The sequence below is a fragment of the Molothrus aeneus genome, chromosome 8 (assembly GCF_037042795.1).
Source record: "Molothrus aeneus isolate 106 chromosome 8, BPBGC_Maene_1.0, whole genome shotgun sequence".
NCBI classification, from domain to species: domain Eukaryota; kingdom Metazoa; phylum Chordata; class Aves; order Passeriformes; family Icteridae; genus Molothrus; species Molothrus aeneus.
In genome coordinates, this window is record NC_089653.1 from 22797887 (window position 1) to 22823725 (window position 25839).

A 25839-nucleotide genomic window follows, 5' to 3' on the forward strand; every position below is an offset into this window, starting at 1 on the left:
CTGTAAATATTTTTCATTATATATGTTTTTTTCTGAAGTTGAGTGGGTATTGTTGGTGCCGGAGAAATATTTTAGGCTTTTAAAATATCCGAATCATTGTTCTCCACCCCTCTGAAGTGCTGGGTTTCAGCTGAGTGCCTGTTATCCAGAACACAGAAAAAAACCCCACCCATTTTAGATTTTTGCCTGCAGAAAGCCTCTTGGTCAGAGTCCATGAGAACTGCAGGCTGGACCTGGCTCTGCACTTTAAGGAGGTGAGAGATGTGGTCTCAGCCTGGGTCTCCGCTGGGGGATGACTTTCAGCCACGAGGGAGCCAAATTTATCATGGCACAAAAGTGTCCATGGGGCTGTGACACCTGCAATGGATACACCTACACTGCCTCTGTGTGCTTGTTCCACTCCCTGGGAAACTCCTGACACCACCAGGCAAAGGAGAAACAAAAGAAGGCTCCAAGAGGAACCATTCCTTAATGAAATCACCCTTCCCAGGTAGAAGATGCCCTGGGATGGTGCTGAAATATTTCTCTGCTATGTCAAAACAGGAGAGGAATTTTCACCATTTAGGGGGGTGTCCTAATTTTGAGTATGCAATCTTTTCCCTCTGGGGGATTTGTATCCTGGCAGTTATTATGTGAGCAGTGCCCATGGGTCCATGGCAGCCACTTGGCCAACTTGGCCTTGAACACTTCCAGGCATGGGGCATCCACTGCTTCTCTGGGCAACCTGTTCCAGTGCCTCACCACTCTCACACTCGAGAATTTCTCACTAATATCTGATCTAAACCTGCTTTTTGTCAGTTTAAACAATTCTCCCTTATCCTATCACTACATGCAGTTCTACCAAGTCCCTTCCCAATTTCTTGCAGGCCTTTTGCAGCCTCTTGCAGTGAAACCTCTCCAGAGCCTTCTCTGCTTCTGGCTAAACAACCACAGCCATCTCAGCCTGTCTTCATAGGAGAGGTGCTCCAGCACTCTGAGCATCTTCATGGCCTCCTCTGGACTTGTTCCAGCAGGCCCATGTCCTTCCTGTGCTGAGACCCCAGAGGTGGACACAGTACTCCAGCCTGGAATCACTGGAGTTTACTAGAGGGACAGAACCGCTTGACCTGTGGGTCAGACCTCCTGTGATGCAGCCCAGGCATGGTTGGCTTCCCAGGCATGATTGCAGGCATGGATTGCAGGGTCAGGTCAAGCCTCTCATCCATCTCCAAGTCCCTGAATCAGTCCCTGACCCCCTCAAATACACCCAGGGCAGAGGCTGCAAACACGGGGTCTATTTCCAAACCCAGCTGACCCCAGGCAATGCTCCCTGTGTCCAGCACCCTTCTCCCATGGCTGCTAAGCTGGGAGCATGGACAGCCTTAATGAGACAAGAGGCAGGGACAAATTCCACACCAAACTCTGTGGGGCAACAGGGTGCTGCCCCAGCACTGCTTTTCCCACATGGAATATGAGACGAGGTGGAGCACACAGGAACCTCCCTCAGTCAAAACTGGTCCCTGGTGGAGCTCTGCAGTCACGTGAGATTTGTGGGCAGTGAAGACATCCCCGTGCTGGTGACAGGGATAGATTGCTGTTAGAACACCTGGTGAAACCAGTGTGAGAAGGGATCAGCCTCAAAGGCTTGGTGGATCCCCAGGATCCCTCCTCCTGGAGCCCACCTCTGCTGAACCCATAGGGACTGAGGGCACTGGCAGTGTGAGAGCTCCATGGCTTGTCTGGCCTGCTCTGTGGTCACTTGTGGCCTCACTAATCCCCAGAGATTGCACAGGGACACCAGGGTGCCTCCAGCAAGCCTCAATCAGCTTTCCAGTTGGGATGTGACCATTCACCTTGAGCCAGGTGAGCTCAAGCCTAGAGAGCTTCATGGAGGATCTGCACATTTCCAGTGATGGGCCATGACCATTTCCTTGAGGACCACCATTCAAAGCATCTGGAGAGTTTGAACCAGGGTCTTCTCTCCCATTCCACATTGTCCAGGGCTGAGCCCCAGCCTCCATGTGAATACCTCAGCCTTGAACCCACCCAGCCTTTGGCACTGGGCACACCAGGAGAAGGCGCTTGTGCATTTGGAGAGAGCCACCTTCATCTTTGTTTCTGCAAACCTTAAGAGGATCAGCAGCATTTCCAGTTGTCCAAGTAATTTCTCAGACTCTTCTTGGCACCTTCTCCAGTTTTTCAAGGTCTGCTTGGACACTACTAGAGAAAACAGCCTTATCCTCACCAGACAGAACCAGTGCTTTTGGAGGCCTCAATCCAGGGAGCTGGATTTCAACGTGTGGAAGCAGCTTTGGACAAGGAAAAGCAGCTCAGAGCTCACCCAGCCATATCCTGCCTGAGAAGCCTGCAGTGGAGCAGCTGGGAATGCCTGCCTGGCAAGATAAGCAGAGAGGAAGCCCAAATCCCTCTTTTGTAAGAGTAAAAGGTCAGTGGCATGGGGCAGTTTGAACTACAACCAAAAAAGAAAAAATCCTTGCCCCAATAGCCTCAGAAAAAACTGATGAGTTGCCAATGTTCCATGAGCATGGGGGCTCCTCACCCCCAGGCCCTGATGGAAAAGAGGATGGATATGTCCTTGACATGGTACCCTCAAACGAGTCCCCAGGAACAAATACATCCAGAAAGCACCATAGAATTTTTCCAGTGACTCCCAGTCCTTGGAGAGAGGGCACCTCTGGGTCTGGTGGCATCCAAAACCCTGACAGAAATGGGTCCTGACCCCACATTTCCCAGGTCTACCCCATCTCACTGGCCACTTAGAGCAGTCCTTGGCCATAAGGCAACATTCCCACTCCTTGGCTATGCCAGGACCCCAGGAATGGGGGGCTGGTCCCAGGGGGGCTATTGCCCTCACATGGAGGGCAGGGGGCATCCTCCAAGCTGCCCCACATGCTGGGTGGGAGAGATAGATAAATACCAGAATAAATAAATACAAGTGGCAAAGAGGCCTGAAATGATGCTGTCGTTTGCTGGGAATGAGAGACACAAGTGTAATTTAGGTTTTGATATTATCAAAGTCTCGCTGCTCTAAAACAGCAGGGCACTCAGTGCCTCATTAATAAAGGATAAACTTGGAGTCTATTTACAATGCACTTTTTGGGGTTATTTACACTCCATTATACATATGTAATGCTGCACATATTTACCGCTCTGTTCTGCTGCCGGGAGCGGGGGAGGCGAGCGGGGAGCGCCGGGGCTGCAGAGCCTGACCCTGCTCTCACTGCTGTCCTGAACAGCCCAGCGTGCTCAGAGCCCCAGGCTGCTGGCTCAGGATGGAAGGGATGGGAGCAGGCACTGGGGACCCAGTGTGGCCCTGTCCCTGTCCCCACGGGTCCAGCACCCACACACACCCAGCAGCGCCCTGAGGCTTTGCCAAGGGATGCAGGAAGGGTGGGCTCCTCACTAAGTGACCACAAACACCAAACACCAAGTTGTGGACCTGCCATGGAGAGGGAAACTGGGGGAAAAAAAATAAAAAGGGCTAAATTATTTGCAACAAAATGATGTTCGTGCTGGCATGAGAGTGTTTTGGCCACGCAGCCCTTCCCCCCCACCTGGGCTTATCTTTCACCGGAACAAAATGGTGCTGCTTTCCTGCAAATGACAGCTCCTGGCAGGTCTAGGAACCCCATGGTTTACCATGGTATTTGTGGGAGCTGCTGTGGGGGGTTCTGGGACACAGGACAGCCTCTCCCTCCAAAAACAGCCCCCAGGATTCAGGGCAGAGACATGGGAGAGGTTGTGCTTGGAGAGGACCTTGGGGTCAGCAATTCACAGGGTGCAGTAAGGGGATGAGGGTTTATCCTGGATCCCTTTGTCCTCCAGGGAGTTTGGGAGCGTGCAGAGTCCCCATGGGAGCACTCTGTGGGGCCAGCACACGAGGCCAGGCACCAAGGGCTTCCAGCAGCCTCTGGAGGGGCACAGTGGCTGGACAGTCCCCACCAGCTCAGAGCTGCTCCATGTCCCTTCTGCAACAGCCTCCAGCTTTGCATGACCGACTTGGGGTGAGACGCAAGAGCCTGGGAACCATCCCGACCACCCTTCCTAGAAAATGTGGGGTCACTTTGACCTTTCCAGCCAGTCACAGAGGGGAGGAGGATAAGCTCCTCTTCCTGTTCTGCTCTTCCCTGGTGCCGGAGAAGCACCTGCCCTTTCCAGCACCTTCCTGCTTGCTGCCATTCCAGGCTAAACTTGCCAAACAATGGCTCTGGCGGCAATGCTCTTTATTAAATAAACAGCTCATGCCAGAAGCCCTTGCCAAGGCCCCACACCCAGGAGCAATGAGAACCCCCTGGTTCAGGAGGTTCCCTTGTCTCTTCCAGCATGGGGATCATGCCCAGCAGTCAGTGCAACCTTGGTGCATCAATAGGGCTCATCCTGGGCCCAGACTGTGCCATGGAGAGATGTCCTGGGAGACCCAGAGATGACCAGGTTGGAACAAATTGGCCCCCACATCCTTCCCCGGCCCTGAGCCTCCTCCCCATCCCCATCCCCATCAGCCCACTGAGATCAGGGCAGGCTGGAGCCTGAGCCCTCCAGGGAGCTGCTCTCCAAAGCCCCGTAGCCATCGAGCTTCATCATGCCAATGAGCTGGGCTGGCACGGACAGCACGGAGCGGCGCGTGGTGAAGATGTGGCTGATCTCCATGAAGGTCTTGTTCTTGGTCTCAGGGATGACAAGGTAGACATACAGGGCCACCAGCAGGCAGACACAACAGAAAACCAGGTAGCAAAAGGCACCAGCTGACATCTGGGGACAAGAGCAGGATGAGGCAGAGACACTGCCAGGCACTCCCAAACTGGGCATGGAACGAGGCTGAGACACCCTGCCCTGGGCTGGCTCTGTCCAGCACTGAGCTGAGCCAAGAGCACAGGCATCCCTGCCTTGGCACCCCATCCTGGGAGAACAGCAGGGCTGTGTCCATTCCCTCCATCCCCCAGGGCCCCTCTGGACTGGTACCTGCAGGAAGGGGAAGATGAAGCCGACGGTGAAGTTGCAGAGCCAGTTGAGAGAGCCCCCCACAATGTAGGCAGCCGGGCGGTGGGACTGCATGAAGAGCTCTGCTGTCATCAGGAAGGGAACACCAGCTGCAGAGGGAGGGGACACATCGAGGGTATGGAGGACAGGGTGACTCAGGTACCCCTGGGGTCAACAGGTTCTGCCCACCTCAGTCCTGTGGCCAAAGGGCTGGAGCCCAGCAAGGCTCATGGTTCAAACTGGTGGTGCTGGGAGAGCTGGAGGAGACAGGGAGTGGTGGAGTAGTGTCCTACCCTTGGTCTCCCTTGGGATATGTCTTGTGGGGGGTGATGTGATGTCCCCTGACATACACACTGGCACACTGTTGGGTGCTCAGGCCAGTTCCCCAGGTTGCATGACTAGAAAGTTTCAGACTGAGTCAAAATAAAGGTGGAACATTTCATGTGGATCCTCATTTTCCAAAAATGTTTCTAAATGCTGATATACTAAATCTAATGGAGATCACAGGCATAGAGAACCATCTTCCTGGCACCCTCCATAATGCCCTTTCCAGACTCCCTTGATCAAAAGACTTTAGAAAACTTCCTTCTATCATCCAGCTTCTGTTGCCACTGTGGCTGATTCAGGGAGGAAAGAAGCAACCACTTTTCTGAGCATCACAATCTCCCTCAGGACACAGAAATGCCATTTTCCAACCTGCTTTTCCCATGCAGAGTGAAAAAACCCAGAATGCATGGAGGTGGTTTCCCAAGCCAAATTGTAAGTGGTCTGAAAACTGGACCCAGGTTGTGGCTATTTCTTCTAGAAGGACTTAGCCTCTCCAGCCAAGTGTCACTGAGCCAGAAGTCCTGGGTCCCAGGACTGTCCCTGTGCTGGGGGGCAAGATCCGAGGTCCAGAGTACCTTCCAAAACACACAGGAATCTGGCAAGGGATTGTTTTTGATATGGTGACATGCCTGGGGTCCCAGCTTCCTGAAACAGGGCTGGCTGGACCTCTTTATAACATGCAGGGAAAAGATGAACCAAAAATCAAGTGTAAGAAGTGAGGGAGGAGTGGGGCCCCTGACGGACTCTTACTCACAGCTCGCCCAGAACAGAGATATATATATTTTTGTTTTAAAACTCCTATTCATCATTGTTTGTGAACAATGAGCCATTAAAATCCTAATTAAAGATGTAATTACAGTGAATAAAATCTGGGTTGAGGATGAATTATAGATCTGTTAAGAGCTCTGCTAATACATCAACTGGGTAAACCAGTCCAGGTTTCACTCCTGGCTGTTGGAGCCTGCACTCCATTAGGGGCAGGATGATTCTCACCAGCTGCACTGTGATAGGAGCTGTGACACCTCCACAGAGGTCTGGGGAAGGCTGCCAGGGCTTCACTCTGCTTCCTCCTGGAGCGTGGCCCAGCAGGAGGAGGTAGAGTGTGCCCTGGGGATGTGTGGGGCTGGAGGGGTTTGTGGTGGGCTTTCACTTGGAGAGACAGCATCATAAACCAGGGTGGGACCACGGGGACAGGGCCAAGGCCCAGCTCCTGTCACCTGCCTGCAAACCCCACTGCTGCTCTCCTGGACCCCCATTCCCACCCCAGTGCTCCCCAGTGCTGCAGCCCCAGACCCACCTGGTCCCATGCAGAAGCCAGCGATGATGCCGACCACGCAGGCGACGCTGACGTAGCGCATCCAGGGCAGGGCAGCCTGCGAGGGGACACCGGGCTGGGGACACTGCTGGGGCTGGCCCTGAGCTCCACACCCAGCATCCCTGGGACATGGCTTCAGGCCTGCCCTCGGCCTGGTGGTGGCTCTTGGGGACAGCAACCACACAGGACACATTGGTGAGATGCAGACAAGCAATGGGTGGTTTGGGGTAAGGCTGGTGAGGGTCAGCCTCAGCCAAGCTCAGCAGCTCGTGATGGTGCAGAATCACCAGAGCCACAGGAGCATCCTCTGGAAGCAGACAGCAGGAGAAGGACCCTTCACCTGCCCTGGCATTTCACATCTGCCTCCCTGGGAACAAGTATTTCTGAAAAAAAGCTACCAGAAGCAGCAGGACTTTTCTCCTATGGATTTGTATTTTCTTTTTTTGTTGTTGCTCTTGGTGCTAAATTTACCTTCTCTTTAACTTTGAAGGGAAAATATGACTTGGAAGAGCCAGCTCACCTTTTATTTCCATGCATGCTCCTTCCCCCAGGATTCTAGCCATCCCTCCCCCACTGAGCCCCAGATGATGGCCCAGGGGGTGGCAGTGGCCAGGCCCTACCTGCAGCAGCAGGGAGATGGTGATGCCAGCTGAGCAGACACCCATGGCACAGAAGCCAGTGATGATGAGGGGCCGCCGGCCCACCCTCTCGATGGTGAAGCACTGCCAAGAGAGAGCAGAGACTGACAGGGTGCTGGGCAGCTCCAGGGTGGATGGGACCATCTCTGAACCCCAGATCCAGCTGTGGGTGGGAGGATGCTCCTGGTGCATCTGGGGATCAGGGGCAACCCCAGCTCAGAGTTCCAGGGTTGAGGCTGGGGCATGGAAAGTGCCAGGGGTGAGCATGCATGGGGCAGGAGATGGGTCCCACGGAGCAGGGGTCACGGTGCAGGGCTGGGGCGACCCACAAGCCACATTGGCATCAGTGCCAGGCAGAGGTGCTGGGTTTGTGGGGCAGTGGGCACAGCAGGGTGTGGGCAGGCAGCGCAGCAGCGGTGGGAGCAGGCAGGGTATTGACAGCAGAACAAATGCCTGTAATTTTATAACCAATCTCAGCATGTCCATCAGGGGCCATTTGTGGGGCTGCTCCCAAGCAATCTGGCTCTATGCTAGGCGACTTCTGGGGGGCTGGGACACCCCCACAGAAAGGGGAGGGGAGTAGGGGGTACCCTTCAGAGAGGCAGGGGACCCCACTCTGCTCTGGATTGGGCTATGGGAGAGGGGAGCAGCCCCCCACTCATTCCCTCTTTTCTGGGAGCAGCCACCCCCATCCATCTCTGTAATTGTCAGGGAGTGGATTTAGTGCCGGGTGGCTTGGGCTGGCCCTGGGTGACACTTGCAGATGGGACAAGGGCCATAAATCTGCCTGGCCCAGTGCTAACTCTCCAGCTAAATGAGGGCTGGCTGGGGTGGGGGGGCTGCTTGCCTGGGGCCAGGCCAGTGCTTGGCTGGGGGCGGGGGGAAAGGGGGACATGTGACTCTGCTAAGAGAGGGACAATGAAAGCGAGACCCAGAAGAAACTTCTAGTCCCCTCCATCATCTCCAACCTTTTCTTTGCCTGCCATCTCTACCCAACCTCCCTGCTACGCTACAATTATCTCACTACTCCTAGATGGAGCCTGTCTCATCCCATCTCCCATCCCCATTTCCAAATGCCAAATCCTTTGCTCCCCAGAAAAGGGGCTGTGCTGTGGCATAGATGATATTTTGGGGATCCACTCTGTCCCCTCGTTTGATGGTGCTGGGAGCTGGCAAGCGGCTCTAGCACGGAGGGGCTGCGTCTGTCTGTCTGTCCCTCACTCACCCCGATCAGCCCGGCAACGACCTCGATGGCGCCGGTGCCCATGGTGGTGTAGGGGATCTGGGACACGGGGATCCCAGCGTTCTCAAAGATGGTATTGGTGTAAAACCAGATCTGCCAGGAGGGGACACAGCATGAGCAGGGGGATGGAGCCACTCAGGGAAATGCCCTGCCAGGCCTCAGCTGAGAGCCTGCACAGCCGTGTGCCGGGGCAAGGGGCGCGTGGGGCTTACGGCGTCGATGCCCGAGAGCTGCATGCCAGCGTTCAGCACCGCCACCGAGAGCGTCTGCCAGCGCAGCGAGCGCTCCCGCAGCAGCTGCCACACCGACGCCATCTCCATGGAGGAGAGCGACCGCTGCTCCTCCTGCATCTCCTCGATCACATCCTGGACCTCGGGGCTCCCCAGGAACCGCTGCAGGGCTGTGGGCAGAGCGGGCCATGGACACATGTCCCCAGCACAGGGTGGATGCTCACAGGTATGGCACCAGGTAAGGGCTTGGCTCTACCCTGGCCCAACCTCCCCAGTAGCCCCGTATGGGGCTCAGCATCCATAGGAAATGGGGAAAAGCCTCACACCGCAGTGCTGGGCACCATGGAAATGCTGTGGCACAACCAGGTGCGACAGAAGGGCTGAACCATCAGGATTGCGTTGGGCTTTCAGGTATGGACATCCAAGAATGGACCAGCACTTTCCAGAGCCAGTCTGTCCAAGGATATCCTCTCACCTTTGGTGGCACCACAGACGTCATTTCTCTCTATCAGCAGGTACCGAGGGCTCTCAGGGAAGCAGTGCAGCAGCAGGAGCTGGAGGGAGGCAGGAACAACCACCACTGACAGGAAAAGGGGCCAGAACCTGTCCTGGGAGGAGTTGAAATGGAATGTGTCATGGAGAGAGCAGAGCAGTGTCCAGCATGCATGGGCTGGGGTACTGTGCTCACCTTGCCCAGCAGTTCTGGCAGGCTCAGGACCTGGGCAGAGAAAACCCCCAGGCAGATGAAGATGCTGGGCATGAGGCCCAGGAATCCTCGCAGGTTCTTGGGAGCGATTTCTCCCAGGTAGAGGGGCACCACACTGACACAGATACCTGGGGGGCACAGGAGGGACTGGGATGGCAGAGGCAGAAAGGAGAAGCCAGACCCTAGGTCCATCTCCTCCCATGTCCAGCATCATCCACAGTGGGGACCCTCTGGCATTGGAGGTGGCCTGGCTGTACCAGAGAACCCCTCCACAGAGCCCGTGGGGATACAAAGCCTTCTCCATCCCCCTAGGAATGGCTGTAGGGGACTGAGCCATGAGGAAGGGGCTGTGCACCCACCTGAGTGGATCCCTGTGATGGAGCGGCCGATGATCACCATCTCGGGGGATCCCAGCTCCCGGCTGAAGCCCATGAAGCCGCCGGCCAGGAGGACGAGGAGAGCGCTGCGGCTCAGAGCCCCATTCCTGGCAGGCACAAGCAGCAGGCGGCTCCTCCAGTCCCAGCCCACCTCTGGACCACCCTGGCCCCTGGTGGGACACCCTTACCTGCCATAGCGCTCCACCAGCACCCCCACCAGCAGGGAGCCCCCCAGCCCGCCCAGGGCGAAGATGGAGACAGTCAGGGCGTAGAGCAGGGTCAGGGGGGCAGGGCCCAGCCCCTGCCCGTAGCGCTGGAACCACGTGGTGTTGTAGAAGGCCTTTATGTGCTGCAGGGCAGAGACACACATGGGCACCAGGTGTGCTGGCAGAAAGGGGAAGGCAAGGGAAGAGAGGACCTATAGGGACAATATGGGTTTAACAGCATCAAAGGAGATGCAGGGCAGAACATGTTTGGGTATGACTGGGATGTGCTAGTCTGGTTGCTCAGCAATTCTCAGCACCTGAGAGGCCTAAGGATGACTTAGAGATACCAAAGAGAGTGCTCAGGCTGGAGCAGGGAGGTTGTGGCCAGCTTTCCAGGCCCTGCTTTCCTGGGGGGACCAGTTTGGAGTACATGAACATGGACTCTGATGTCCTTCCTATGCCATTCATCTCTGCGTGACTGCTCAAGGAAAGTGCCAGTGTTTTGATGTGGGGCTGCTGGACAGCTATCCCTCCCCCCTCCAAGGAAGGGATGCAGGGCTGTTTTCCCTGCTCCCAGAGAGGCTGCCCATCCCTTACCTCTGCCGGTGAGTTCACCACAGCAAGGTTGTAGCCATAGAGCATGGAGGAGCCAAAGGATACCAGAAGGGTGACAGACAGCAGGGGGAAGGTGAGATGCTGGGAAAGAGGAGGAAGGATCAGCACAGTCCTGGCCAGCAGAGCTAGAAGCCAAAGTGTCATGGACTGCCTCTTTTCCAGCAGGGATGACCCTGGCCCAGAGCAAAGACTCCAGTGCATGGAATCCTGTGTTGAGCACTGCTTCATGACAGTGCCCAGCATCCAGCCCAGCTGATCCATCTTCCTGGTGGCTGGTCTTGTGGCTGTGGTGTGAGGTTTTTTACCGTGGTGGTGACCCAGCCTGGGTAACCTGGGCACCCCTGCCTAGCTGGGATGGGCAGCAGATGGAAACAGGAGGGACACCCATCCCCCTACCTCAGTGGAGCAGCTGAGTGGGGCTGCTCTGAGTGGCCCAACACCACTGAAATGTTCCCGTGGAAGGTCCCAGGGCACCCCAAAACACCACGTGGACCCATCTCCTGAACCCTCATCCCCTCCAACACCTTTGCCTCCCGTTCCTGCTGGGGCTCCTCACTGCGGGGAGCCGGTGGTGCGGGGGAACAGCCCCCTGCAGCTCTGACCCAGCCCAGCCCGGGATCGGGGTGCTCGGGAGCATTCAGAGCACCCCAGCTGCAGGGACAGCCCGGGGTGCTGCAGTGAATGTCCGGAACGATGGATGTCCCCGCAGGGCGCGGACATGAGACGAGCCTGTGTCCCCAGGAGCAGCCCCGCTCCCCAGCAGCACACCCGCCCCTCCCGCACGGTAGCCGGATTCGTAGCACCCAGCAGCTCCCGGCTCACGCACAGCAAATCCCCCCTAATCCCATCAGGAATCCCAAGCCGGGAAAAAAGGGAGAGGGATGTCAGGCCGATGGGTGTCAGGCCAGGGGCTAGAGGGGGACAGGGACACCGTGGGGAGGCGGGAAGCAGGGACGGGCAGCCCTCCCGGCCCGCAGGGAGCTCACCCCGGTGATGTCCCCGCCGGGCCGCGGGGTCCCTTTCCCGAGCGGCGGCGAGAGGCTGCGGGCGGAGCGCGGGGAGGGAGGAGGAGGAGGAGAGGGGGAGGAAGGCAGCCCCGGTGCGGCGGCCCGGCTAGTCTCTCCCATTTTTAGACGGAAGAAGGAGGAGGTGAGGGAAGGGAAGGCAGAGCAGGGCAGGGCAGCCCGGGAGCCCCCGGGGCTCATTGGAGGCGCCTGAGCGGCTGGAGGAGGAGTCCGGGAGCCTCTCCCCTCGCCGGGGGCAGGGGCAGCGCCTCCGGACTGCTCAGCCCGCGGAGGGGTCCCGGCCCAGCCCGGGGGCAGCGGAACCACTGACGAGATGCTCTGTCACCTCTGAGAGCTCTCGCGTGTCCCCTCTAAACGGGAGTGACCCGGGAACCGTCAGTGGGGCAGCAGCAGCACTGCACCATCCCCGAGGCTGGCGGCGAGGGGCGGCCCCACATCACCCAACACCCCGATCACCCCCGGCCCCTCTCCCAGCGGGGGCAGATGTGCCCCATCCCCCGCGCTCGGGAAGAGGCTGGCAGCCCCCGGCCATGGCTGGAGGCAGCTGCCTTCCCCGGGCACGGAGGGACACAGCCCCCAGCCCCAGAGAGGAGAGAACCGGCTCATGGCAGCTCAGAGGAATCCAATTTCGCTGCGGCCAGGAGCTGCCTCCCCTGCTGCTAATGAAGTGCCTTTAATTAGCAGCCTAATAGCAAGCTCTTAATTTGCCGAACAGCCAGTTGAAAGGATGGGGACCCCACTAAGCCACGGCTGTCAACAGCTCCAAGGGCTTAAAAGGGACAGGTCCCGACAGGCTGGCCCCACTCAGGACGGTCCCGTGGGGCCAGGAGAGCGGAGCAGAGCTGGGAGAGCCCCACGGGCACCCCCAGCCCTGCAGTGCCAGCCCCAGCCGGGCTGTCTGGGCTGTGGGAGAGTCCAGGCACCACATTCTCCCACGGAGGATGTTCCAGCTCTGGTCTCCCTCCTGCCCATGAGCCTCCAGCTCTTCCTGAAAGCATCGGGCCTCTCCCCCAGCCACCAGCCCTTGCCAGCTTGCCAGTGTTCAGTTTTCCCAGGGCTGGCCCCTGCTCAGGAGTTCCTGTGTCTTGCCCAGACTTGTCTTCTTCACGTCTGGATCAGGGCATCACCCTTACCTTTGTGCAGGTGTTGCTGGGTGGCTGCAGAGACCTTGGTGACAGGGCCACAGTGGGGGAGACCTGCAGGAGTCTCAGTCCTTCTGGGGATGGTCCTGGTTCATTCCCAGAGCAGCAGGATGAAGATCCATTTTATTGGACCTAACCATGGGTGAGATGACTCAGCAAGAGAACATGCAGCCTGTGGGTCCCAGCCATGCCCAAAGCACCTGCAGTGCTGCAGGGCAGCCCTAAACATGCCCAGGACTCACCCCAAGCAAAGCAGCAAACCTGGGACAGGATGATGAGCCAGGCCATGCTGTGTCCTGCAGCCTGCTCCAACTCTGGTCATTCAGGTACATGGCTCACCTCTGGGAGCAGCATGTGGAGGGTTAAATGTTTCCAGAGGTCTCTGGAAAGAGCACTGGAAAGAGGAAACAGCAGCAGCCATCTCTCCCCCACTCTGGTACTCTCTCAGCAAGTACCTACCAAAAAACCCTCCTGGAACTTCCCAGCTCCTCTGCACTGAAGCCCATACCTGTCCCCAAGCCCCTGCTCATCCCTCCTGCCACACAGCCTGATGCTGGGCACCAAGCAGGGACATCTTCAGGACACAGCTCCAAGCCAGGGGATGGCTGCTGCCTTGATTTAGGGAGTAAAATGGGTTATGGTCACTGGTTCCCAGCAGTGGCTGGGATGCTGGGAGCAAAGGCTTAGCAGCAGACGTAGAGGTGAGAAATTCAAGAAGGGGAGGAGGAGAGCCTGGAGTGCCAATTAAGGCTCACCAGAGGCCTGGGTTAATTGGAGACACTCCTGTGACCTGACCTGGTGATAGTGGCACACGATAGACAAGGGCTGGTGAGAAACAGCCACTGCTCTGAGCTGCAAGGGAGCTTGTCTCCACATTTTACAGGCATTCCTCCCCTGACTCCGTGCAAGGTGTCCCTCGCTAAAATATTCCCTGTAGCTGGGAAAGTGGCTGTGAGCCCATAAACCACCCTGATCCCCACCCATCATCACTCCCAGGGCTCCTGTCCCAGCACTCCATGTCACGGGATACTCACACAGCTCCCTTCCTCAAGGCATCTGACACAGTGCCTGAGGCACACAAAGAAACCCATGAGAACTGGCAGAGGCAGAGCAGCAGGTGTAGCTGGTCCCAGCGCACATCCTGCAGAGTGATGGCATTTGCTGAGGCCAGGAGGATGGAGAAGCAGTTGGGACACCTGAGGGCTTCCCCTGAGCTGACAGCTCCCCATGGGGAGGTCTGTCCCCTTTTTCAAGATGAGATAGAAATCCCTTGGAAAGGATGCCAGTTCTAGGGGTTTCCCCAGCACCATCTAGTCCACACTAAATAAATTCCACAAGGAAGCAATAAGAAGCTCATGCAAAGGCAAAACGATGCATAGCTTAGCAGCCACTGACCCCTTTCCCTGTGCTGGAGGAGAGGGAACTGGGCTGCACAGGCTGGGCAGGCAGAGCTGCTCACAGACATTGGTGCCACTCCGAAGGTCAGAGCAGTTGGCCAGGGCTGCCCTTTGGGAGGTGACACTGCAGAAACAGAGATGGTCTGGCAGCTTCCCCACCTTCCTGCCCCTTGGAGGAGAAACCTTGATCCACCTTGGTGAATGCCAGCAGGGTGCTTGGGGCATGGCACAGGGAGTTTGGATACATCAGCTGTGTGATGTTAACCAGGGGCTTGAGTTTCTTCAAACCACAGTGGCCTCCACTGTGGAGGTCAGTGCTGTCCCCAGTGAAAGCCCTGCTCAGGCTGCTGTTTCTGCCTTGCTGCACTGGAGAGCCCATCTGACTGTTCTCCATCTGCAGGCAGGCAATTTACCTGGACAGGTGAGACCTTTCCAGCCCAGGTGTCCCTGGTCACATTCCTTATCCTCTTCAGTGGTGAGGCTGATCAGCCTCACAGCTCAGCAACCTCTCTGGTTTTGGAGATTTCTAGCAGCTCCTACCAGCCAGGTGCATGTCAGCAAATGATTTTGGAGAAAGCTCAGGATGGGACGGTAACATGGATGTGAAACAAAGAGTATCTCTCTTGGGGATATAATGAATATGGTCTAAGCTCTTTTAGGGTAAAGCAAAGTGGCTGGTGCTCACAGATATGCACTGCTGGGCATGGATCAGCTGGCAAAGGGGTCAGGCTGAGATCTCTAATGGCTGCAGCCCACTGCATGGGAGAGTGCATGCAGCAGTTTAGTTTTCCTTTTTTAAAAATTATTCTTATTCCACCTTATTATTCCCACCTTATTCCCATCTTATGATTCAAAACATGGAATCATTTCTACATCCTGGGCACTGATGTGTGCCATTGCACAGGAAGCTGTGCCACACACTGCCTTGGAACAAAAGGGGCCAGGACACTGCTGGAGCCAGGAACAGCCCTTACTCCCAGGACAGACAGACAGACAGCTCACCCACAGAAATATATTGGCAGCATTACAGCATGTCTGTCTGCTCAGGGCCTTTTGTTTCCTTGGCCATGCTGCCTCCTCTCTTGAGAGCTCATCATCCTCTTCAAACCACCAATTGCTAAACTCATCCTAAACAGTTATTGTAAGAATTACATTCTTTCTAGCCTAGCTAATATAAGCTGGCCAATTCCCCCTTTCCAAAAAGTACCTTACTATACTCTTGGAAGCATGTATATAAGATAACAATAAAAAACCACCAAACAAGAGAAGATTTCATTTTAAAGCTGTAGGTTGATCAAATGCTGTTAATTTGAAGCTATGGCAAACATTACTTTCCTTCTTCATCTGAAGTGGAAATAAGGCACACATTTTTAAACAGAAAGGGTAATTAACCACTGAATCTATTTAAGATAAGCTGTTCATCCTTTTCCAGTGGAAATTTACAATTGAGATTGCTTTTCTTTCTCAAAGACTCTCTTTAGTACTTGAGTTTTTGGATTCCAGTCTAGATTTCCTGGGAGAAGTCTTCCAGCTCATGCCCTGCAGGACAGCACTGTCCTAGTCCTAGAAATCTGGAATAAAGACCCTGATTCTCATCTTTAAACATCAAGGAGAAGAAGGGGAAGGACTATCTAAGGAACATCTAGAAATAACCCGCAAGGAGAACCTGTTTCTCATGGGAGCAGGCAGTATGTGTGTTGTTTGGGTACACACAGACAAGTGGAGCTGTGGGTATGGAAGGAGTTTCATTTGTGTGTGCTGGCACTCACAGGTTGTTGAAATCAAGCTGCATTCTGTGTTACAGACCAACCCAAAACAATGGATGTAGCCTGTCACTGCAACTCCTCTTCCAAATCTATTATTGGATGGGAGGAAATAGCAGAGAGGGAATAGAAGAGGTTAAAGCGGTGCAAATATATATATATTACATATTATATAAAATATGTATATAAAATATTTATTATATATGTGTGCACATCCACACATACATATAAACACCAAAGCCTTGCCAAATAAAGCACGGGGCTGCTGGGAACCCTGTCACAAAGAAAGATGGAGATTGGAAGTGACAAGAATCCTGCTCCCAGCACTTGAGAAAAGCAGGAGCCTTCCCAATCTCCAGTCCCCCGCTGGCTCCCAAGAATGGAGCCAGCAGGGAGAGAGATGTCGGGAGTGCAGGGGTTTGTTTGTTTTCTGACCACCCCTGGAGTCAGGATCTTAAAACTGCGGTGGCCTTTGTTTTAAAAGGGGCTGTTAAGTCAAATGGGAAGATCCAAGGCTGCTATCCAAGGAGCACTTTTAAGAGGAAGGTATTCTGAGGGCGAGGGTGTTTGCCTTCTGATTTGGGCGAGCGGTGAGCGTGGAAGCATCCCCAGCCATGGAGCTGCGTGGCAGTGCTGTGATATGTCAATTACTCACTCATTATTGAACAGCAGGATTCTGATTAGCTTATAAAACAAATTTGTGCTTCTCCTACCAGGATCTTGCAACAATACCCAGAAAAACACAAAATCTTTGCAGGTTTTCCCCCACACTTTTTTAATGGGCAGGATGGCTGCAACTCTTTTCTATCAGTCACATCCACTCTCTGGCTCACAGGGCAGACTCATTTGCCCCAGCCAGAGGCCATTAACTATGAATGGAGAGAGTGTAATTAAAAAGTATGCTGTGGTTTTAGGAATAAGTGGGTTTTTTTCTGACTGCCAGGGCAGTCTTTTATGCTGCATTGGTCTCTGAGGTGGGACTGGCTGCTGCAGACTCTGTGTCCAGTGAAGCTGCAACCACCTCAGGTTTGGGGCAAAGCTGTCCACCTTCCATCCCCAGCACTGCCAGGTGTTCACACTGCAGATGTTGTGTACAGTACATGTGTAGCAGAAGTGTATCCCACACACATGGGTTTGAGGAAGATACAGGATTGGTATTTTGACAGCATCTTTCCCCCCAAAAGGAAAACAGGAGAGATTCACAGCTTAATCTTTGTATTTAAGTTATTTTCTGAACAGTTAAAAAAAAAAAAAAAACAAACCACACTGTTACCATGATCCTAGCTCAAGTGAACATTAGTACATTAACTACACATCACCGTAACATAATCACAAAATTCAAAGCACTCATTACTTAAGAATCCAGATAACAAATATAGCAGAGTAACAAACAGAAAATTCTGGAGAAACCATGTTCTTTCTCACCTCTCCCACTTCCACAGCCCCCCCAGCCTGAGCAGGCTGGAGTGATGCAGCACAGGCTGGCCTGGCAGGCATGCAGCTCTCCTAAATGCAGTGATGGAAAATGATGGGAAGAAACAGGACAATACACTTTGCTGAGGTCCACACTATTGTTCTGCCATGCTAAAAACTGGGGCTAGGCTAAGTCCTGCAGTGCCTGCATGATAAAGACACAGTAGCCAAAGCAAAGTTTTACACTCAAAAGCAGCTCCAGATTTTCACACTGAATTGCCCAAAAATTTTCATAGGTAGCTCCTTGTAAAAGCCACTGCAAACAGCCCACTGACCCGCCTCCTGTATGTGGAGTTTTGCTCAGAGGTAAACCAGTGCTCCAGTGCCAGGAGGTTAAAACACTTTGCCTGTGAAGGCAAAAACCTGTTCATTGTGCAAGAACGAGCACAGCTGCTCTGTGATGAAGACTTGTATTTCACGCTGATTTTCTGGCCACAGCTGCACTTGGCTCCTGCTTGAGCAGAAATCAAGGTATCTCTTAGGGCTGTTAAAAAAGGGGACTTATTTAGGAGCTGTTTATAGTATCTAAAGGGCTTGCTGCACATCCATGTACATCAGAATCTCTGTGATTTTGAGAGTATTACCTTAACATCCCCAAGGATCAACCAGTGTTGCCAACTCCCATGGGTTATCTGCTGAACAAGATACGTGGAGGCCCCGTGATCTTTGGGAACAAGCACAAAGTCATGGGAAGAGTTTTCTGACCAATCAAAGGATGATCTATTCTGGCAGTGTGCCAAGGCTCCCCCATGGGATTTGCTTTGGGAATTTTGCCCAGTAGTTTGGCTACACCTCATCTTAAAAAAATGGGGCAAGGGGGGAATGGAGGGGAAGCCAAATGCTCAGTCTCAGCAGGTAGCCATTCCTCTCAACCCATTACTGGGATTTTGGAGAAGGAACACACCCAAGGGACCTGCTGCTCCCATCTCTGAATTAAAAGAGGGGCAGAAAGACTGTAACCCCCTCATGCCAATCAACCCAGTTTCCAGCAGGATAGACAAATTTTATATGGAGACCTCCTTTGAGGACAGCTGGGTCACTTGCTGTTTCCCCCCTCCTTCTGGGAAGTTGCTGCTTATCATGTTGGGGGGAACAGTAGGGCAAAGCTCAGCATGTCAAATGCATCATGCATGCCACTTGGAGACCCTGGCAAAGCTCATTCTTCTCTTGGAAAGCATAGTTTAGACCATCCCTTTCTCCTTATGTCTCCACTGCATCCTAAAAAGGGCATCAGCTGGCAAGTTCAACAGTTGGAGGCCTTACTTGATCACCTCCTGATGACTCCTGATCATGGAAAACCTCAATTTTTCACAGCCAACTACACAAGCTAAAAGATCTATTTTCAGCACCATCCCCACTTCTGTAGAGATCCATTTCCATCCCCACATATGCCAGGTTTTCAACCACTTGTGTCATCTCCTCCTCTTCCTCCCACAGTTAAGAGCAAGCCTGCAGTAGGAAGGCTGGACATTGCTTCTTGTTCCCTTCTCTAGCTAAGGAGAGCTGCTAGTATTTGTGATTTATTAAATGCAAATATTGTCCTTTCCCAGTGAATTAAGGAATAATAGGCCACAAAAGGCAGATATAAAATCATGTTAAAGAAAGCTAACAAAGTTAGGCAAGAGCCCAATCTAGAGAGGTGCTTCCCAATGGAGGTGGGATGCCAAAAAACTTAGAACCAAGCCTGGAGCTCCGCTCAGACTGAGGAAGGGACATGTGGAAGGGGCAGATACACATACTTGGGAGTGGAGAAATATGCATGATACTCTCCAGCTTTTTCAGTGTTCAAAAAAAAAAAGAAAAAGAAAAAAGGATCCTTTGGAGCAGGAGGTGGGTAGGTAGAGCATGGTGGTCCAAGTCAGCTTCCAGTTTAGGAACAAGTGTAAAGCATTTCAATGTTTCTGATGATCACAGACTTCTCAACTTATCACCTGAATCCTTCCATTCCAACAGTGGATGTGTCTGTCCTTGAATGTTAACAGGGAGCAGAGGGAGCCGCTCCAGAGGAGACATCTGTAGAAGTTATCTCACTGCAATCTCCTTCATGCCATTTTCTATTTGCATATTTGAAAGCAAGCTGTGTTCCTCTGAGGATGAGAAATATTTGCAGCAAAACTGTGCCCTATTGCAAAGGAGTCACATGCAGGAGATGGTGTGGCCACAACAGATTGTCCCACATCTCCAGTACTTTCCATCCCATAATCCAAGGTGGAAGGCTAGCATGAGCTTCCTACTTGCGGGAGAAGTGACGATCTCTAAGCAGCAGAGGTATTTCATTCAAAGCTATGTGCAACACTTAAAGCCCACAGACACTTCCAGCCCTTTTTTATTTCCTTTCAGCAGGCATGTTCTAGTTCTTTTCATTATAAACTCTGCAATTACTCCAATCTGGTTGAGGGATTATCCACCCTGTTCATGCTGAAACCTCTCTCTCACATGCACTCTTGAACACTCACACACACATGCACACATATCCTAAGGGAAGGGAAGGGAGTTTGAAAAAGCCACTTTCTTCTGACATTGGGAGATCTACTTACCAGATTGCTCCTCCCTGGGTGCACAATAACCACCACCAAATGTCAGGCTGTGGCAGTTTCAAGTTCAAGTTAGATCAGTTAACTTCAGTTTCCTTCTTAGCCATCAGAAAATTTGTACAACTTGGGGAGTGGGGTAGGAATCCTCACCCTTCTGCAGTCCTGTCCCTACCTACACACAGTCCCTTTGTGAGGGTGACACACCTTTCTTACCATGTGCCAAAAATGGATTCCAGCAGTTGCTTGCTAAATGTACCTTAAAGAGCTCTATACAGCACAGTACCACTCTATACAGTATGGTACCACTTGAAGACCCAACAGAATAGCAGCATAGAGCAGCAGGGCTATGACAACCAAGGACAATTTGCAGTGGTGGTATCTCTTGTGTTTGGCCAGCCAGTCTGCCAGTTCTCCCAAATTCTCTCAACCACCAAAAATACAACACATCCTTGAAGGTATTTGCCACAAAGATGTAATTAAAATATTAGGAAGTTTTGCAGCCTTCAGCAGCTGGAGTAACAGATCATTGTTTTCTACAGTAACAGAAATGGAAAGGACAGAGGATAACCAAACTGAGGAAAATAATTATTAAATCTTCACCCAAGGTCATATAAACCCCTGCTGATATGCAGCCATGCTGCAGACCCTGTAATACATGAACTTAGAGAGACTCTTAAAATAGTATTAAGACTCAGAACTTGAATTCAACAAAGTTTGGGATGTGAACTTTGATTCTCTCTGATCCCTTGCCACTTTGGCTTTGGGACTGCAGTATTCATGATATGTAGAGCTGCCTGAAAGCCAAAACAGCCTTCCTGGACTTAAAATTATTTGTGGATAAACATTGTGACTCAAAACTTATTTATGACTCTGCAGAGGTAAGTCACTCTGTCACTGTTACCTGAGCAGAGTTGTTAACCTGTTTGACTCTTTTACAGGAATAGTTCAAACAGAAAAGAGGAGTGTCATCACATGCTCTGAGATGCTTGACACTGCTGCCCACATGCTTCAGGAAATGCACTAGGTACTACCCAAGAACCAGCTTTGCCCTCCTCCCTAACTCCATTGCCTTCTTGTCTGTCCTAGCTATCACCTAAATTACTCAAGCCTCTGGACTGCTCTCTGGGGACTCTTGGACCAGCTCCTTGCTAGGTTTCACTGGTGGAAAAAGCGCATCCCCAGAAATTACAAACAATGCAACAGCTTCCCCAGCAAAGTGAAGTTGATGAGAAATACTTATTAAAAAAACCCCCATCTGCCAAGTTCAGAGGGTGTTAACAAAGCAGGCAGCCCTCCAGCCCAGAGACGAAGGACCTTGATTTCCTGCTGTGGGATTAGAGCAACTCCCCACTAAAGCAGTGGAGATTTTTCCATACCTACAGCAGAAGATCTGTGCCTAAACCTGGAATGGCCAGGGACTGATTTACAGAGTCCTTTCTAATCTAAATGCAGGCCAGCTGCAATTTGTTCCAGCTCTGTGAAGAGAGCTGTTTACCCCCAGACCTCTGTCTAGTTCAGACATGCAGAATTGTTTCTCATGTACCTACTCTTCAGGGCTATTTTTATCTTCTAAACAATGACAATTAGCAGAAGTTTCAGCCAGAAAGCAAAGACCCATCTCAGCTATCCGCAAAAGGACTAATCAGCCTGTGTCCCTAAACTGCAAGGCAGTACATAGGTTACAGAAGCAGACCAAAAACTCCTCAATCCCTTCTAGCAAAGCCAGTCCCAAAAATGCTGCAGAACTGGCCTGGAGTCATTGCTAAATGCAATGATTGTCCTCATGGCCAACTCATTTTACTCAGCCACCATCTCCAGGGTGTGCATTTGCTCATTCAAGTGAGGCAAAGTCTTATAGTCATGGCCAAAATGTTTGTTAGTGTGTCACTCTAGGGTGGCACTTGAGAGCTCCGTGAAATTTTTAACAGCTCCCTCTTCCAGTACCCATCTACAGCCTCTCTGAGGGAGAAGGAATGGAAGGATAGGAGCAATGTCCAGCTTTCCTTCTCAGCCCAGCCTCAAACTTTCTCCAATTTACAGAATGATTCATAAACCATCAGCAACATACTGTCTTCAGGGAGAACAGCAGTAGGAAGATGGTAGAGACAATCCCTTTGCTAGTGAAATACTGTCCTGGGCCAACAGTTCACCTGGGGTGGGGGTGGACAGGATCTCAGCCCCAGTCCATCATGCTTGGGACTTTGGCAGGAGAGAGTTTAACTTTTCATCGACTAGCATTCCCCAGCAAAGCTGATGTTAAAAGGAGACTACAATACACATCCAGCTTCCAAAGGGTTAGCATAGCAGGCAGGAGAGGAAAGAGATGGATTTGGCTCATAATAGTCAAATTTCAAGGGTCCTCTCTCCACAAAAAATAAGTCTGCAGTTAGAACAGCCAAAAGCCGCAGGGAAGCTGGGGTTGGGGGGATGATGGTCTGGCTGTTTTAAGTGTTTCTGCTGCTCTTCAGAGCTGAATGCTTTTTCAAAGGCCTAGCAATGGATATTGATTTCAGCCTGAGAGTAGCAGCCTCCCCACCCACCCACCCTCCCACCCACCCTGAAGTGACTCTCAGCAGGATGCACTGTGGCTGTAAGTCTTCTGCTTAACAGCAAAGCAACACGTTCTGGCGACATCTTAAATATATTCATAGGACATTGATGACTGGGCTTGGAGGGGAATCAAATGGGGTAAAGGGAAGAGTGAACATGAAGAGGGGAATGAGGGAAGAAAGGGATGGGAAGGTTTAAAAATGTTAACTCTTCATGAAAGATAAAAGTCATCTTCTGATATAGCAGCACTTTAGCAGTCAGCCGCGCTGAGTAGACCCTGTCTGAGATCAACCGCATGCCAACTTTGTTCCAGAAACAAGTCTGAGAGCCTCTCTCTTCAGCAAGTATTGGTTACGTGGATAGTTCTTTTGTCCTGGCATTTAAATACTGCAGCTTAAATGAGTCCTGGGAACAAAAAACAGAACAAACCAAACAAACCCCATTCATATTAAGCCTTTTAATGATTTAAAATAGATCTGATTGACCAGAGTGTTTGAGAAAATCAAGATCTGACAGGTCCAGAGCATCATGGTACAGTTACCAAACAGAATACAGGATGTGCCCCATGACAGAGCACTTTCATGGGAAAATGTCACTGTGGACACCCCTTTGCAGAAGCCTGTCAGCTCTTCTGCCATTCTTCTCTCTTATGTTTACTGCTATTAACAGTAACTGTGCATGTACCCACCAACACAGGCAATCATGTAATGCCACTTCACTCATATGCTTCAAATTCACTCTACAGCTGACCCAAACATATGAAACATTTTGTACTCCCCATACTGTGCTGGCCAAGACAAAAGGTGATGAGCAAACCAAGTAGGCTCTGATATGAATAATTTAACATCCATGGCATGAGAGAGAGAACAAGGGATAGGCCCTATCCGTAAATTATTTTGCACATTGATGCATCTCGATTTAATTTGCCTGGGCTTGTGCTTGTGCCTCAGTGTCTCCTCCCCTAGCCAAACTGTAATCTTGAATCAGCTTGCTGCAGAGTGAGGAGAATGGTCATCACTTCAGAGGGAGGTTCTTGGCAAAGCCCTCCTGCCTGGTGACAACTGCCCAGGGTCAGGCCATCTGCATCCTCTTGTTAGGCAGCAGCTGCTCTACTCGCTCTGCAGAAACCCTTCTTCCTTCTGGACAGCAGTGTAACTGATTTAATTATTGATGATGATGGACAGAGGAGGAGGAGTTCTTCAGGGGGAGTCATAGGCACCACATGTCACAAATCCTAAAATAAAGTCCCTGTTCTAAGGTACCAGAACAATTCCTGTCCTTTTACAGGACACTGTAATTACTGTATAACCAAGATGACAAACACTGCTAAACCCAGCCAGTTATTCAAACAGCAGGTTCACACTACATCCAGTGCCACCTTTGAGCCTCACCTTATTTTTAAAGGTTTTTTTGTTGTTGTTTACCTGTGCGAGTGTGAGGTACAGTGTAGTGTTATTTATCTGGAGATGTAGGTGTATGTTCTGGACGGGGAACGAGTGGATTCTGCCTGGGCAGCTGGGTCATTCAGAAAATCCCAGATGAGGATGGTGTCATCATGTGAGCTGCTGACGATCTGGAACTCATCAAACTGAAGTCGAAAGACTCTTCCAGAATGCTCCTGAAATGCCAGTGGGAGACAGAGCATGTTACTTTGCAAACTAGTTGGCACCTGGGATGGGGTAGGGAAGATGAAGTTGGGCTTGATTTTAGTGCCATATTAATTTGTCAGTAAACCCTAGATGACACACTGTGCATCACCATCCCAGAGCATAAATTAAACCCTCTCTCAAGGAAAAGTCTGAGTACAAGTAAAATATCTGAGTACTTGACTTGCAGGCAGTTTACATTACAGTTGTCCTACTATTCCTTAAATCCCAGTATTAGACACACACCGTGCAGAACAAACCAAACTCCCACCCCATATAATTCCATCTGGTGAGGCTGACAGGTGCACTGTCTTCCTTATTCCATGGCAAAACTCCTTCCTAAAATTACAGCATTCCTAGGTACAGTAGGTTACAGGGTAAGAGATGAGAACTTTGCATTCAAGACTTGGCATCATTGCCACTGCTGAAGAGGGAACAGCTTAACACTGGAGGACACTAAGGAGCCTATTGTAAAGTCCAGTGACACAGCAGTAATTCTTCCTAAGCAGTTCTAAAAATATGATCTAGAAAGGGCATTCTTTATAGGCAGTTTGCATTCTGCTCCGAGGCTGAGTGGAAGTGGCATGACAATTTGGCAAGAGTTCAGACCATAATTAACAGGAGGCAATGGCAAGATCCTGGATTTCACAGAGCAAATCCACTCTGCTTTCACTTGTGTGTTGCCAATTTTCTCTTGGTGGTTGTGACACTCCAAGAGCAGTGGCTTCCTCCTCGGTCACCAGGGAACAGAAACTGTGCAGTGACGGTGAGCCCTGTCTCTTCCATGAACACACATTTCTCTTTAGTGCTCACAACATTGTAAGGGGATTCTGAAGGTCAGGAAAAAAACATGTCTTAAAACGCTTTAATACTGAATCTACAGGTTTCTCAAACATTTAGGCAAAAGAGAATTGCTAGTTATTAAAGGGGAAATCTTTGTCTTATAGCACAAGACTACAAAAATACAGCTCAGTTTACAAAGAACAACAGATGCTTTAAAGTGAATTTCTGAATCTTTAAATCAAAATTATCTAAGAATAAATGCAAATGTAAGCCAGATTCTAAGATAATTTTTTTAGAATTTCTAATCAATGGAACCTTTTTGATCTTCTAACTTGAGTTTGTTTTATAAACATCTTATGAGTTTCTGTCTTCCCACTTATTCTTAAGGCAAGTGTTTTTCCAGGTTTTGTGTTACAGCAGTAAAGAAGTTCTTCCAAAAAGTATCATTACAACAGTCAGATCCACTGATGGATTATTCACTGAGATGGTGGCGGGGGGGAGAGAGAGAGAGGGAGGGGTACTTCCAAAAGTTCTGTTCAAAACTCTATTTTTGATCCCAGTCACTGTGGTCTAAGTAAGGCTGCCCTACCTGGACTGTTTATGTCATAAGGAAAGCTGAACCATGAGCTTATTCTGTTCATGGAAAGCTTCTGTCAAATTCATGTCGCACTGTTCCAGCTAACGGAAGACAAAACTGGAAGGGACCTGGCATGCAGCGAACATTTGTTATCTGTGCACTTTCCTCCTACTGTTTGAAAATTGAACACAAGCAGCAGGAGACTCATGATGTTCATTGTGCAGCCAGGTTTAATTTTGGAGGACGAGGGAAGAGGAAAAAAACACCAAAGCATGGGTAAGCGGGTATAAGGACACCCTGTTGTCATAAAAGTCC

General features: G+C 51.4%; 2 protein-coding genes across 4 annotated transcripts in view; both read right to left on the reverse strand.

Moving 5' to 3' along the window:
* Positions 1 to 4208: 4208 nt before the first annotated feature.
* On the reverse strand, positions 4209 to 13089 carry LOC136559772 (solute carrier family 2, facilitated glucose transporter member 5-like). The gene is given in 15 exon segments (XM_066555161.1): positions 4209 to 4749; positions 4960 to 5087; positions 6602 to 6677; positions 7240 to 7341; positions 8483 to 8593; positions 8713 to 8900; positions 9206 to 9338; positions 9419 to 9564; positions 9796 to 9920; positions 10002 to 10162; positions 10617 to 10715; positions 11621 to 11810; positions 11812 to 11887; positions 11890 to 11964; positions 13044 to 13089. Coding segments are annotated over 15 exon segments (1896 nt in total). The 3' UTR covers positions 4209 to 4509.
* Positions 13090 to 22590: 9501 nt separating this feature from the next.
* BTRC (beta-transducin repeat containing E3 ubiquitin protein ligase) overlaps positions 22591 to 25839 on the reverse strand; it is a 115664-nt gene continuing 112415 nt past the window's right edge. For all 3 annotated transcript variants that reach the window (XM_066554403.1, XM_066554402.1, XM_066554400.1), the window contains 2 exons: positions 23943 to 24136; positions 22591 to 22923 (listed from right to left, as the gene is read on the reverse strand). In XM_066554403.1, the coding sequence (XP_066410500.1) occupies positions 23975 to 24136 (162 nt within the window). In that variant the 3' untranslated portion in view covers positions 22591 to 22923; positions 23943 to 23974. The remainder of the gene's footprint in view (positions 22924 to 23942; positions 24137 to 25839) is intronic.